The sequence below is a fragment of the Protobothrops mucrosquamatus genome, unplaced genomic scaffold (assembly GCF_001527695.2).
Source record: "Protobothrops mucrosquamatus isolate PMUCROS unplaced genomic scaffold, P.Mucros_1.0 scaffold2171, whole genome shotgun sequence".
NCBI lineage: Eukaryota > Metazoa > Chordata > Lepidosauria > Squamata > Viperidae > Protobothrops > Protobothrops mucrosquamatus.
Genome location: NW_015388265.1, coordinates 70452 through 83010, shown reverse-complemented (window position 1 = coordinate 83010; position 12559 = coordinate 70452). Strand labels below are relative to the sequence as shown.

General features: G+C 46.9%; 1 protein-coding gene across 1 annotated transcript in view; it reads right to left on the bottom strand.

Moving 5' to 3' along the window:
- DVL3 (dishevelled segment polarity protein 3) overlaps nucleotides 1-12559 on the bottom strand; it is a 62680-nt gene that overhangs the window by 7639 nt on the left and 42482 nt on the right. The window contains exons 6-13 of the mRNA XM_029285745.1: nucleotides 11969-12062; nucleotides 10921-10990; nucleotides 8764-8903; nucleotides 8481-8557; nucleotides 7301-7368; nucleotides 4467-4517; nucleotides 4209-4358; nucleotides 640-771 (exon numbers count right to left, since the gene is read on the bottom strand). Of these exons, the coding sequence (XP_029141578.1) occupies nucleotides 640-771; nucleotides 4209-4358; nucleotides 4467-4517; nucleotides 7301-7368; nucleotides 8481-8557; nucleotides 8764-8903; nucleotides 10921-10990; nucleotides 11969-12062 (782 nt within the window). The remainder of the gene's footprint in view (nucleotides 1-639; nucleotides 772-4208; nucleotides 4359-4466; nucleotides 4518-7300; nucleotides 7369-8480; nucleotides 8558-8763; nucleotides 8904-10920; nucleotides 10991-11968; nucleotides 12063-12559) is intronic.

Genomic DNA, 12559 nt, shown 5'->3' with positions numbered 1-12559 from the left:
AGAGAGAGAGAGAGAGAGAGAGAGAGAGAGAGAGAGAGAGAGAGAGAGAGAGAGATAGGACTACAGAGACAATGATGAAGGAGAAACTCAGCACGCAATTCAGACAAGACTTAGACGGAACCCCCTCCTCCACCTACAATATGGCTATAGTATCTTCTCCATAAACGTCTCTATAGGGATGTGGTTTTACGGTGGCAGACATGAAGCAATTTGAACGTAGGAACTGGCTGTCAAAATTCTGTGGAGAAGGACCTAAAGATGAACAGATTCCTCAGTTGGTCTTTAGCCTAGCTGGCTCAGGAATTCTGGGAGTTGAAGTCCACAAGTCATAAAGGGGCTGTAGTTCCCCACCTCTGCTCTCTACAGCAACACTGGTATCTTTCTGTTTCTGTCTGCCATCTATGCATCCCAGTTACCTATTTGAGAGGCCCATCAAAGACTTAGCCCAGGGGTCTTCAAACTTGGCCCTTTTAGGACTTGTGGACTTCAATTCCCAGAATTCCTCAGCCAGGCACGCGTGCCTGGCTGAGGAATTCTGGGAATTGAAGTCCACAAGTCCTAAAAGAGCCAAGTTTGAAGACCCCTGACTTAGCTGCTCTCAATCACCACCCTCCCCCAGGCTCCTCTAGTCAGCCTTACCAATGAAGGCACTGGGAATGGTGATCTTCAGCCACATGCGGTCACGCACCTCCAAGCCCGACTCTGGTGAGGCCATGGCTTTGACAATGGTGGCCATATCGCTATGGATGGAGAGGTGAAAGTCATCAAGACCTGTGCAAAAGGAAGGAAGGTGGAAGAATGCACGTTGAGCACCGCCTACAGATTCCGACGTTCTCCAGATCTGTCAACCAGAGATCCTGGGAATCCAACACATTTAAGGAACAGAGAATTGGGGAAGGCTGCAAGAGAGATGGAGGCTGGGAAACCAGACAGACATCTCCTAAAAAGCCCACTTGGATCAACAGTCCCCCTCTGAACAGGACTCCTTCTTAAACCCCTAGTGCAGGTCAAAAACTGCTGTGAAGTCAAGAGTTTTCCCAAGGAACCTTTTTTTTAAAAAGAATTTCAGCAAATTATCTGTTTCTGCCTGACATGACTTGTAACTGCTTTGTTCTTCTACTTTGAATTTTCCTTTAAAAAGCTAAGGACAGCTGCGCTGGGATTTTTTTTTTTTTATTTCCCCCAAACAGGAAGTGATCAGATCAAGGCCAAGTTGTTTAATAATAATAATAATAATAATAATAATAATAATAATAATAATAATAATAATAATAATAATAATAAATAATAATTAATAATAATAATAATAATTAGTAGTAGTAGTAGTAATAGTAGTAGTAGTAAAGTTGGAAGGGACCTTGGAGGTCATCTAGTCCAACCTCCTGCTCAGGCAGGAAACCCTACACCATTTCAGACAAATGGCTGTCCATTCTCTTCTTAAAAACTTCCAGTGTTGGAGCATTCACAGCTTCTGAAGGCAGGTTGTTCCACTGGTTAATTGTTCTCACTGTCAGGGAGTTTCTCCTTAGTTCTAGGTCGCTTCTCTCCTTGATTAGTTTCCACCCGTTGCTTCTTGTCCTGCCTTCAGGGGCTTTGGAGAAGAGCTTGACTGCCTCTTCTTTGGGGCAGCCCCTGAGATAGTGGAACACTGCTATCATGTCCCTCCTCGTCCTTCTCTTCATTAAACTAGACATAGCCAATTCCAGCAACCGTTCCTTATATGTTTTAGCCTCCAGTCCCCTAATCCTCTTTGTTGCTCTTCTCTGTACTCTTTCTAGAGTCTCAACATCTTTTTTACATCGTGGTGACCAAAACTGGATGCAGTATTCCAAGTGTGGCCTTACCAAGGCCTTGTAAAGTGGTATTAACACTTCGCCTGATCTTGATTCTATCCCTCTGTTAATGCAGCCTAGATTTCAGGAACACCCAAGTCTGAGCTCTCCCAGATGTTTCACTTGGCCAAACTGATATTCCACAGCCAGTGATGGGCAAAATATTTCCAGCTCCAAAGTCTCTCCTGTTTCACTTCGAAATTTTGATTTCTAACCTTCTGGGAAAGGTGACCAGGGCTTGTTTCAACCAGCCTGGAGGTCAGCTAAATTTGAGGCGGCCCAGAGAAGCCCACCGATTATGGTCAAGATGGCCACGGCAACCTGCCACCAAATTTCTACCTGTTTTTTGCACACACCACAATCCCCGTCTTCGTTTTTTCGACCACATTTGTAACCCTGGAAACAGCTCAAAATGAGCGTGTTTGAGATTGGATCATGACTGAAAAACTCCACAACTCAACTGTTTTGTGCTCAAAGCCACGGTTTATTCAAATTGTCCAACGTGGCTATTCTCCCAAACCCAATCAGTAGCTATCTCTTCACCATCTCCAGATCTTCCTCATGGCCACAATAGTTCCACTAAGGATCCTGTCCTTTTTTGTTCTAGTGCCCCCTAGGCTCTCTTGGGCTTTAGTCACACTTCTCCCTACTTCCTTACCCATCAGGCAAAGTAGGCAAGAAGTCTTCTGCCCATGTTGCTCCACAAGCTTGCTCTGAAACAAAATACAGGTAATCCTCAACTAATGACCGCGATCGGGACCGGGATTTCCGTAGCAAGGCAAGGCAAGGCAAGCCGTGCCTCGTTTTTACAAACTTTTTTTTGCAGTGCTTGTTACGCAGATCACTGCAGCTGTTAAGTGATTCATGCGGTCGTTAAGCAAATCCACACACACACACACACACACCCCGGATTGTCTTTGCTTGTCAGAAGCCAGTGCAAATAGTTGCCGGTGGAGATCACTTGTCCCCAGGACATTGCAACCGTTGTAGATACATGCCAGTTGCCAAGCACCCAATCATGGGGAGGCTGTGACGGTCGTTAAGTGTGAGGACCAGTCATAAGTCAGCTAAAGAGTCGTAAAACGGACAAATGGCTGTCCAGTCTCTTCTTAAAAACTTCCAGTGTTGGAGCATTCACCGCTTCTGGAGGCAGGTTGTTCCACTGGTTAATTGTTCTAACTGTCAGGAAGTTTCTCCTTAGTTCTAGGTTGCTTCTCTCCTGGATTAGTTTCCATCCATCTGTTGCTTCTTGTCTTGCCTTCAGGCGCCTTGGAAAATAGCTTGACTGCCTCTTCTTTGGGGCAGCCCCTGAGATATTGGAGCACGGCTATCATGTCCCCCCTCGTCCTTCTTTTCATTAAACTAAACATACCCAATTCCAGCAACTGTTCCTGGTATGTTTTAGCCTCCAGTCCCCTGATCATCTTTGTTGATCTTCTCTGCACTCTTTCTAGAGTCTCAGCATCTTTTTTACATCGTGGTGACCAAAACTGGATGCGGTATTCCAAGTGTGGCCTTACCAAGGCCTTGTAAAGTGGTATTAACACAGATCTTGATTCTCTCCCTCTGTGAATGCAGCCCATCACTGTGTTTGGACTAGAAGACCTCCAAGGTCCCTTCCAGCGCTATGATTCTATGATCACACTTGTCAAAATGATTAATGGTCCACAAGTCATAAAGGGGCCATCATTCCCCACCCTGATTTAGGTCAACTTCCACGAGGAGTCCTTGACTTACAGAGCAGTTCCTTTAGTGGCCGTTCATAGTTACAACGGCACTGAAGAAAGCGACCTAACCGTTTTTCACACTTACCACCGTTACAGCATCCCCACGGTCACATGATCAAAGTTCAGATGCTTAGCAGCCGACTCGTTATTTATGACAGTCCCAGGGTTACGTGGTGACCTTCTGACAAGCCAAGTCAACGGGGAAGCCAGATTCACTTCACAACCGTGTTACTAACTTAACAACTGTAGTGATTCACTTAATAAGTTGCCGAGAAAGCGTGTAAAACATGGGGCAAAACTCACTTCTTTAACAACTGTCTCACTTAGCAACAGAACTCTGGGGCTCAACTGTGGTCGTAAGTGGAGGACTACCCTACTTCCTCCTGGCTGACTTCCTGAATTTCTCTCCCTCTACTTCCCTCTTGGAGGCAGCTCTGTTGAGATCCCTGCGCATCTTTTCGAGAGGGATGCCACGTCCCTGCTCAGTATTTCAGAGTCTACCAGGAAAGCAATCCTTGGTTACTGAGGGTCAGATCCTTCTTCCACCAAGGAGAACTTGGCCCTGTCCAGGTATGGTTCCTATCAGATGAGGCGTGCAGGTGACTGGAAGCCAAGCAGGAGTGGGACATGCGCGGACACAAGAACTTACGTTCCGTTTCTGGGATGGAGCTGGTGATGGAGGAGCTGGTGGAAGTGATTGTGCTCATGGATGGGCTCATACCGTAGGCAGGGAAGGTGCCGGTCATCGCCGCGGTGTGGGACACCCAAGCCGCCGGGTCGATGGGTCGGATAGGCTCGCCTGAAAAGGAACACGGACCCGGTGAGAAGGCCGCAACCGTCATCCCCCTACGCTGGACCCAAAATCTCTGGGCAGCCCTGTCCTCCCCCAGTGTCAGCCGGGACTCACCCGGATCGGAGCACGGAGAGTCTGGCCCAGCCCAGATTCGCTGGGGAGCAACTGGGGGAGAAAAGAGAGGGGTGATCAGCAAGAGGGACACAGGGAGAGATCCACCTGGCGCCCGTGGATTAGCAGGCAGGGGAGGGGACGTCCGTGCAGGGAAAGGACTGGTCTGAGCCGGGACGGAGCAGGAAAACAGCCGTCAAGTAGGAAGTCCCAGAAGATGGCAGGAGAAAGGCAAAAGAGGAAGGAAAAGCAGCACAGAGAGAAGAAAGCGGGAGAATCCCGGTGGCTTTCTCACAAATTTCAAGCCCATGGATGCATTTAGCCAAAAGGAGGAGGAAGCCCTTCCTGGGAGGGTCTATGGCCTGGGGTAGGCAACCTCGGCTCTTTTATGACTCATGGACTTCAACTGGGGTAGGCAACCTCGGCTCTTTTATGACTCATGGACTTCAACTCTCAGAATTCCTGGGGTAGGCAACCTCGGCTCTTTTATGACTCATGGGGTAGGGGTAGGGGTAGGCAACCTCGGCTTGGGGTAGGCAACCTGGGGTAGGCAACCTCGGCTCTTTTATGACTCATGGACTTCAACTCCCAGAATTCCTGAGTCAGCTATGGTGACTCAGGAATTCTGGGAGTTGAAGTCCATGAGTCATAAAAGAGCCGAGGTTGCCTACCCCTGGATGGAGATTCTCAATCATCCAGATCTTGGTTGAAAACGCTGCGCTTCTCATCCAAGAAGCTTCATCTTGGATGAGATGGGAAGCATTTTCAAGAACAAACTAAACAAGGAGGTCCAGTGGCCTTTCGGAAAAGCACCTCTGGAGCCTTCCTGGGAATGTCTCAAAAGTCTATCTCTACGTGTAGAAAACGAGCATCTTTCAAGGAGCTGCCAACCTTTTCTTCCAAGCCTTGAGCATTGACCAAGCCTATAAATCTCAATAACCGTGTCGCTCCAAGAGCTGTAGGTTTACCCTACCAATTTTATCTCGGCTTTTTGTCTTTTCACCCTCATTTGGCAAGCGGCTCTTTTATTCCCTAACGAAGGGGGGGTGAAGCACAGGTAGTCTTTGACCTACGGCCACAATTGAGCCCAAAATATTGGTTGCTCAGCTGTTGAGTGAGTTTTGCCTCCATTTTACAACCTTTCTTGCCACCATCAGTAAGTGAATCACCGCAGCTGTTAAGTGGATAGCACGGTTATTAAGTGAATCTGGGCTCCCCCATTGACTTTGCTCGTCAGAAGGTCGCAAAAGGGCATTTTATAGTTAAGTTTGTTATTGTTTATTAGAGTTAAAGTAAATTAATACTTGTATGTATTATAATTGGATTGTTTTAGTTAGATTTGAGTTGTTTACGTGACTATTCCTGTATTTAGTTCTGGGAAGTCCGAGGGGGGGGGGGGAGGAAAGGGAGAATCATATAAAATTTGGTGTATTTATTCTTTATAGAAAAACAATGTAAATAGAGAAGATGATCAGCTAGTACCCTAAACTGCATCCAAGGAGGAGGAAAAAGAAGGGGATGGGATGTGTAGGACAGTTGGAAAGGAGGAAGGAGGAGAGGTTGTGGGTTCGAGGGAAGGAAGGAAGAGGAAAGTAGGTAGGGTGGGGGAGTGAGAGGGATTGCAGGGGGGGGATCGCCGATCATTTCCGAGAATGATTAGGTCTTTTTTTTTGTTTTAACTATAAGCATCATATTTGTATTATGTTTTCATGAAAAATTAATTAAAAAATTGAAATAAGAAGGTCGCAAAAGGGATAATCACGTGACCCCGGGACACTGCGACTGTCATAAACACGAGTCAGTTGCCAAGCCTCCGAATTTTGATCACATGAGCATGGAGATGCTGCAACTGTCGTTAAGTATGAAAAACGGTCATAAGTTCCTTTTTTCCAGTTCCGTGGTAACTTTGAACGGTCACTAAATGAACCGTTGTAAGTGGAGGACCACCTGTATATATTCATAATAGCAGGTAGCGCCCTGGACTTACAGCAGTTCACTTAGGGGCCATCTGAAGCCACAACCGCACCGGGAAAAAGTGATTTATGACCGTATTTCATACTTACGACCGTGGCAGCATCCCCCGTGGTCACGTGATCCAAATTCAGACGCTTGGCGACTGGTTCGTATTTATGACGGTCGCAGCGTCCCAGGGTCACGTGATCCCCCTTTTGCGACCTTCTGACGAGCAAAGTCAATGGGGGATCCCAGATTCACTTAACAACCGTGTTATTAACTTAATAGCCGCAATGATTCACTTAACATCTCCACCGAGACAGGTCATAAAATGGGGCAAAAGTCACTTAACAACTGTCTCACTTAGCAACAAAAGTTTTGGGCTCAATTGTGGTCGTAACCCGAGGACTTCCTGCATGACTGTTCCTCCGTACGGAGATTGGAAACCGTCAGGTCTTTAGATGTGTTTGTGGTCAACATGACTGGAGATCCATCGTGGTCTTTCTTTTGTCTTGTCTGGTTTTGTCATTGTTATCCACTTCTGGGAAGGGTTGTCATTTCGTTATTTTTTAAATCTTCTCAACTATTTGTATGGAGAGTTGGGGCATGTAATTTTAATTAAAAAAAATGTTATTATTGTGGTTATCATCACCCCCACCAGTCATGTTAACTGATTTCATGTCGTCAAGTTGACGTCGACTCTAAATGGACCGCCGAGATTTATCTTCTCTGCAATGATCTGCTTTCCTACACTGATCCTTCTGGTCTTCCGATAATTTTGTTTTGTTTTGTTTTGAACAAAACGTTTCAGCTCCGTGCTCTACAAAATCGACTTGTCACGTACATGCCTGACCCGAAGAAACTACAGGCACAGGCTCACTTACTCCTGGGTAACGAGAAGCAGCCCCTGGGAGTCGGATCCCAGCACTTGGCGACCGTCAACGTGATGGGCCTGCAGCAAAACACAAAGGTTGGCATCCTGCAAGTTGCTTCACAACATGGGCGACCCCATCGCTGGCATTTCCCTCAGGGCAAAAAAAAAACCATGACAGCTTCGCCCCACTCCAGTCCCAGGAAGCATTTGATGAATTCCTACATTCTTCGGGTACATGACAGAAAAGACAGCCTGTAATTCAGCCTTAACAGCATCTGCAGGGCCATCAAACCCCAGAACGAGCAGCTTTCACTAAAGAGATTGGCTGCACTTATTTTTGGTATTTGCTGGACTGCAATCGCTTGCATAATAATAACAATAATAACAATAATAACAATAATTCTACCGTGTTTCCCCGAAAATATGACCGGGTCTTATTATTTTTTGCCTCCAAAAGAGGCACCAGGTCTTATTTTCGGGGTAGGCCTTACCTCACCTCCGGCACCGACAGCCCCACCCAGCCGGTCCACTTCTTCTGGGGCCGACGTTCTGCAGCTGCATTCGGGCCTGCATTTTGCAGTCAGGCCTTTCCAGAAGGCCTAAGCAGCCGAGTACCGAGCTATGGATTGAATCCATAGCTTGGGGCTCGGCTGCTCAGCTCTTGCAGAACCTTTTAATCCATAGTTTGGTTTTTGGCTGCACAGGCCTTCCGGAAAGGCCCGTGACTGAGAAATGCAGGCCTGGCAGCAGAAGAGGCCTCAGAAGAAGTAGGCCGGCGAGGAGAGGCCTGGCTGCAATTGGGTGCAGGGCGGGTTGGGCAGATCCACACCCCCACCCTGGTTTGATTTTTAAGTATGTGTCTCGCCCAAAACTAGGGCTTATTTTGGGGGTAGGGCTTATATTAGACCCATCCCCAAAAATCAAGCTAGGGCTTATTGTTGGTGTAGGCCTTGCTTTCGGAGAAACACGGTATAAGGAAGGCCGGTTTTATCATCCCTGTAGAATACAAGAGATGCTAAGGCTGAAAACTGGTGATTTGCCCATATTGTATGAGAGCAGAATTCTACGACTACCTGACCCGGAGGGCACAGCTAAACAACTGAACCTTTGCCTCTCTGCCCAGACAACCACATCATTCAAGCCTGCGCCAAAAGGAAACTGGGACCAAGGAGGCTGCAGAGATGACCTACCCCGGCTTGTGCACAATTTCTCTCAGCACTCGTACGGCATCGTCGTTGCTCATGTTCTCAAAGTTGGTGTCGTTCACCTGCAAAGATAAATCAAAGAATTCGGGGGAATTCGGGGCTGGGGAATTCTGGGAATTGAAGTTCACACATCTTAAAAGTTGCCAGGGTTGACAAACAGTGCTCTTGCGTTACTCTAGGCACGAGCAAAGCACCTGTGCTGCTTTTTTAACTTAAGTTTCCTATTTATCACCTGAACGGGAGCTCAGGTGTTCCATAAAAGAGGTACCTGCAGCAGCATGTCTCCGGGTTCAATTCTTCCATCCGCTGCAACAGCACCTCCCTTCATAATGGAACCAATGTAGATACCTCCGTCACCACGTTCGTTGCTTTGCCCAACAATGGAGATGCCCAGGAAATTGTATTTCTCTGCAGAAAAGGGGATGTGCGGTTAGAACATCCCCCAAGCCCAAAGGCATTATTTGGTCTATTCAATCATTTGTGATCAGGTAAGGTAAGGTAAGATAAAACCTTTATTATCATGTTTTCATAGTGAGCATACTGGCCCACATTAAAAATGAAATTCTGCTGCATGCTCTTAAAACTATCTATCTAGTCATTACACATACATAACGCACATATACTCATGCTATATACATACATACATATACATACATATATATATTGGGTTTTTTTCTTTTTCTGAAATAACCTAGAGGTTAATACAGCTGCCCAACATGTGAGCAGCCCAGGTTCAAATCTCAGCAAGGGTATGGCTAGCTGATGAGAGCTAAGTAGCTCCTGATGAGAGCTAAGTAGCTCGAAATAGCTATACTAGTCTCCCTTTAACTCTTTGTTGGCAATCCAAATGTATATAGCATGTGTATTATGTATGTGTACACCAGTGGTGGCGAACCTATGGCACGGGTGCCAGAGGCGGCACTCAGAACCCTCTCTGTGGGCACGCGCGTCATCGCCCCAGTCCTAGGCCTTCAGCTGGGTTTTATAAAACCTTTTCGCTTTAGGCCTCCGCCGCCATGTGCAAAAAAAAAAAAAAGGTTCAATCAGTCAATTTCAACTTCCTGCGGAAAAAAAAAGTTCTTGCAAAGTTGGAATTGATTGATTGAACTTTTTAGTCCCACCCAGTCTGCCGTTACCACTGCAGCCACGCCCACCCAATTGGCTACGCCCACCCAATGGGACACACAACCGTGCATCTCATGGCCCCCACAGCCAGGCCACTCCCTATTCGGCGACCTCCCCCCCCCGCCCGTTCAATGACCCGGCTGCCCTCCCACCTCCTCTTCCCTTTCACTCCCCTCCCAAGCCGGACTGCCATGGGCAGGAGAGGCTCGGGCCTCTTTCCTGGTCCTCCACCACCATTTTGGAGCCAGGAGTGACAATGAAAGGCTAGGCCACGGGTAGGCAACCTTGGCTCTTTTATGACTCGTAGACTTCAACTCCCAGAATCCCTGAGCCAGCCATGCTGAGGAGAAAGAGAGAGGTTTCCAAGCTGAGCCATGCTGGCTCAGGACTTCTGGGAGTTGAAAGTCCACCAGTCATAAAAGAGCCAAGGCTGCCTACCCCTGGGCTAGGCCGTCACTATGCAACAGCCACATCCGGCCACTGGAGGGGCTTTCTTCAGTTCTCGCCGCCCCTGCTTCACCCCAGCCCACCCCACAGATCACCGGGACGTCTTTGGCCCCCCCGTGCGCTTCCCGCCTCCCGGAAAAATAATATATCCCCCGAAAATAAGCCCTAATGGTTTTTTTGCACCAAAAATAATATAAGACCTGGTCTTACTTCCAGGGAAACACAGGTATAAATATTAATCACTGTCTATTTTGAACCCAGAGTGGAAAGAGGAAACTTGAGAGTTCACAAAGTTGATACTATATGGAACAAAACTGTGACTGAATCTGGATGTTCTGCTTCAGATCTAGCTTAAAGAAAATATCCTTAGCTACAGGTAGAACAGACTTACTACTGTTCATTTAGTGACCGCTCTAAGTTGTAACAGCACTGAAAAAAAAGTGACTTACGGCTGTTTTTCACACTTATGACTGCTGCGGCCTCCCCATGGTCACATGATCAAAAGCCAGACACTTGGCAACGGACTCGTATTTATGATAGTTACAATGTCCTGGGGTCAGGTGATCCCCTTTTGCGACCTTCTGACAAGCAATGGGGAAGCCACGTTAACAACTTCTGTGACTCACTCAACAACTGTGGCAAGAAAGGTTGTAAAATTGGGCAAAACTCACTGAACAGCTGTTGGGCTCAACTGTGATCTATAAGTTGAGGACTATCTATATTGGGTCAAAACTAAAGGCCTTCTCCATACTAAATTGTCACTTCACAACGTTAAACCGATCGTCTTCCTTCCTTCCTTCCCCCTGCTACGTGGTAGTCCTGGGCCCGTCTCCAAGCAGCCATCTGGACTCACCCATGTTGAGCGTCACGGTGATGATATTCAGCGACATGGTGGAATCGGTGATGCTGCTGAAAGATGAAGACTGCAAGGAAAGGAGAAGACGAGATAAGAACAGGTGTGGTTCACCTGCCACAACTGACAGATGGATTTTAGGTCTAACCACTTGGGAAAGAATGGGGGGATAAAATGCCTTTCAAGGCTCTCCCTACAAATTTATAGAAGGTAGGACTGTCCTAACACTTACAAAATTGTTTGAATAACAACAGAATGGGAAGGGACCTTGGAGATCTTCTAATCCATCCCCCTGCTCAGGCAGGAAACCCTATACCATTTCGGACAAATGGTTGTCCAGTCTCTTCTTAAAAACTTCCAGTGTTGGAGCATTCACCGCTTCTGGAGGCAGGTTGTTCCACTGGTTAATTGTTCTATCTGTCAGGAAGTTTCTCCTTAGTTCTAGGTTGCTTCTCTCCTTGATTAGTTTCCATCCATTGCTTCTTGTCCTGCCTTCAGGGGCTTTGGAGAAGAGCTTGACTCCCTCTTCTTTGGGGCAGCCCCTGAGATATTGGATCACTGCTATCATGTCCCCCCTCGTCCTTCTCTTCATTAAACTAGACATCCCCAATCCCAGCAACCGTTCCTTGTACGTTGTAGCCTCCAGTCCCCTAATCATCTTTGTTGCTCTTCTCTGTATTCTATACACATTTAAATTATCAGACACAAATACCACCTTCTTTACACTGTTGACAAAGGGGTGCAGATTTCCTTTCTGCACTCTTTCTAGAGCAGGGGTCTTCAAACATGGTCCTTTTATGACTTGTGCACTTCAACTCCCAGAATTACTCAGCCAGACACTCTGGGAGTTGAAGTCCAGGGCCAAGTTCGATGACCCGTTCTAAACTCTCAACATCTTTTTTATATCATGGCGACAAAAATTGGATGTGATGTCCCAATTGTGGTCTTACCAAGGCCTTATAAAGTGGTACTAACGCTTCACCTGATCTTGATTCTACCCCTCTGTGACACTGTCCCGTCTCCAACCCCCAAGTCCAGCTTCTCTTACCCTCTCAATTCGGGCTACTTTCTGTTTCCGCCGACGGCGTTTATGTCTTCTCATAAGGCGCGAGGCGCTGCTTTGTTCCGTAGAGCTGCTGAGCCTGCAAGACAAAGAGCAGAGGAAGAATCAGCAGCTCGTTTACCAGGAAGCAGTTAACAAGGGGCAAAGAAGGACATCATGTTTGGGTTCCTGGATGAAAGCTTACTAGAGTCATTTGGCGCAACCCCCTTTACAAAACAGGATCATCTCAGATACCGTCCTTGGTTCCATTACAAAATAAAATGGCCAGGTCTGCTGTCAGCAAAAGCAAGGCAGAAATAGAAACGTTTATTGTCAAATGAAATTTTCTCATTTATTTAAAGATTTTAACGTGGCTGCCCAAATCAAACCTTGCAACTCTTGAGAGGCATATAAAAATTCCAGCTAAACGTCAAAACCTTACTAGGGACCAGGAAATCACATTCATATCCCTCTCCATGACTATTCTGTATAGGTCAGGGGTAGACAACCTTGGCTCTCTTATGACTCGTGGACTTCAACTCCCAGAATTCCTGAGCCAGCCATGCTGAGGGGAAAGGGAGAGGTTTCCAAGCTGAG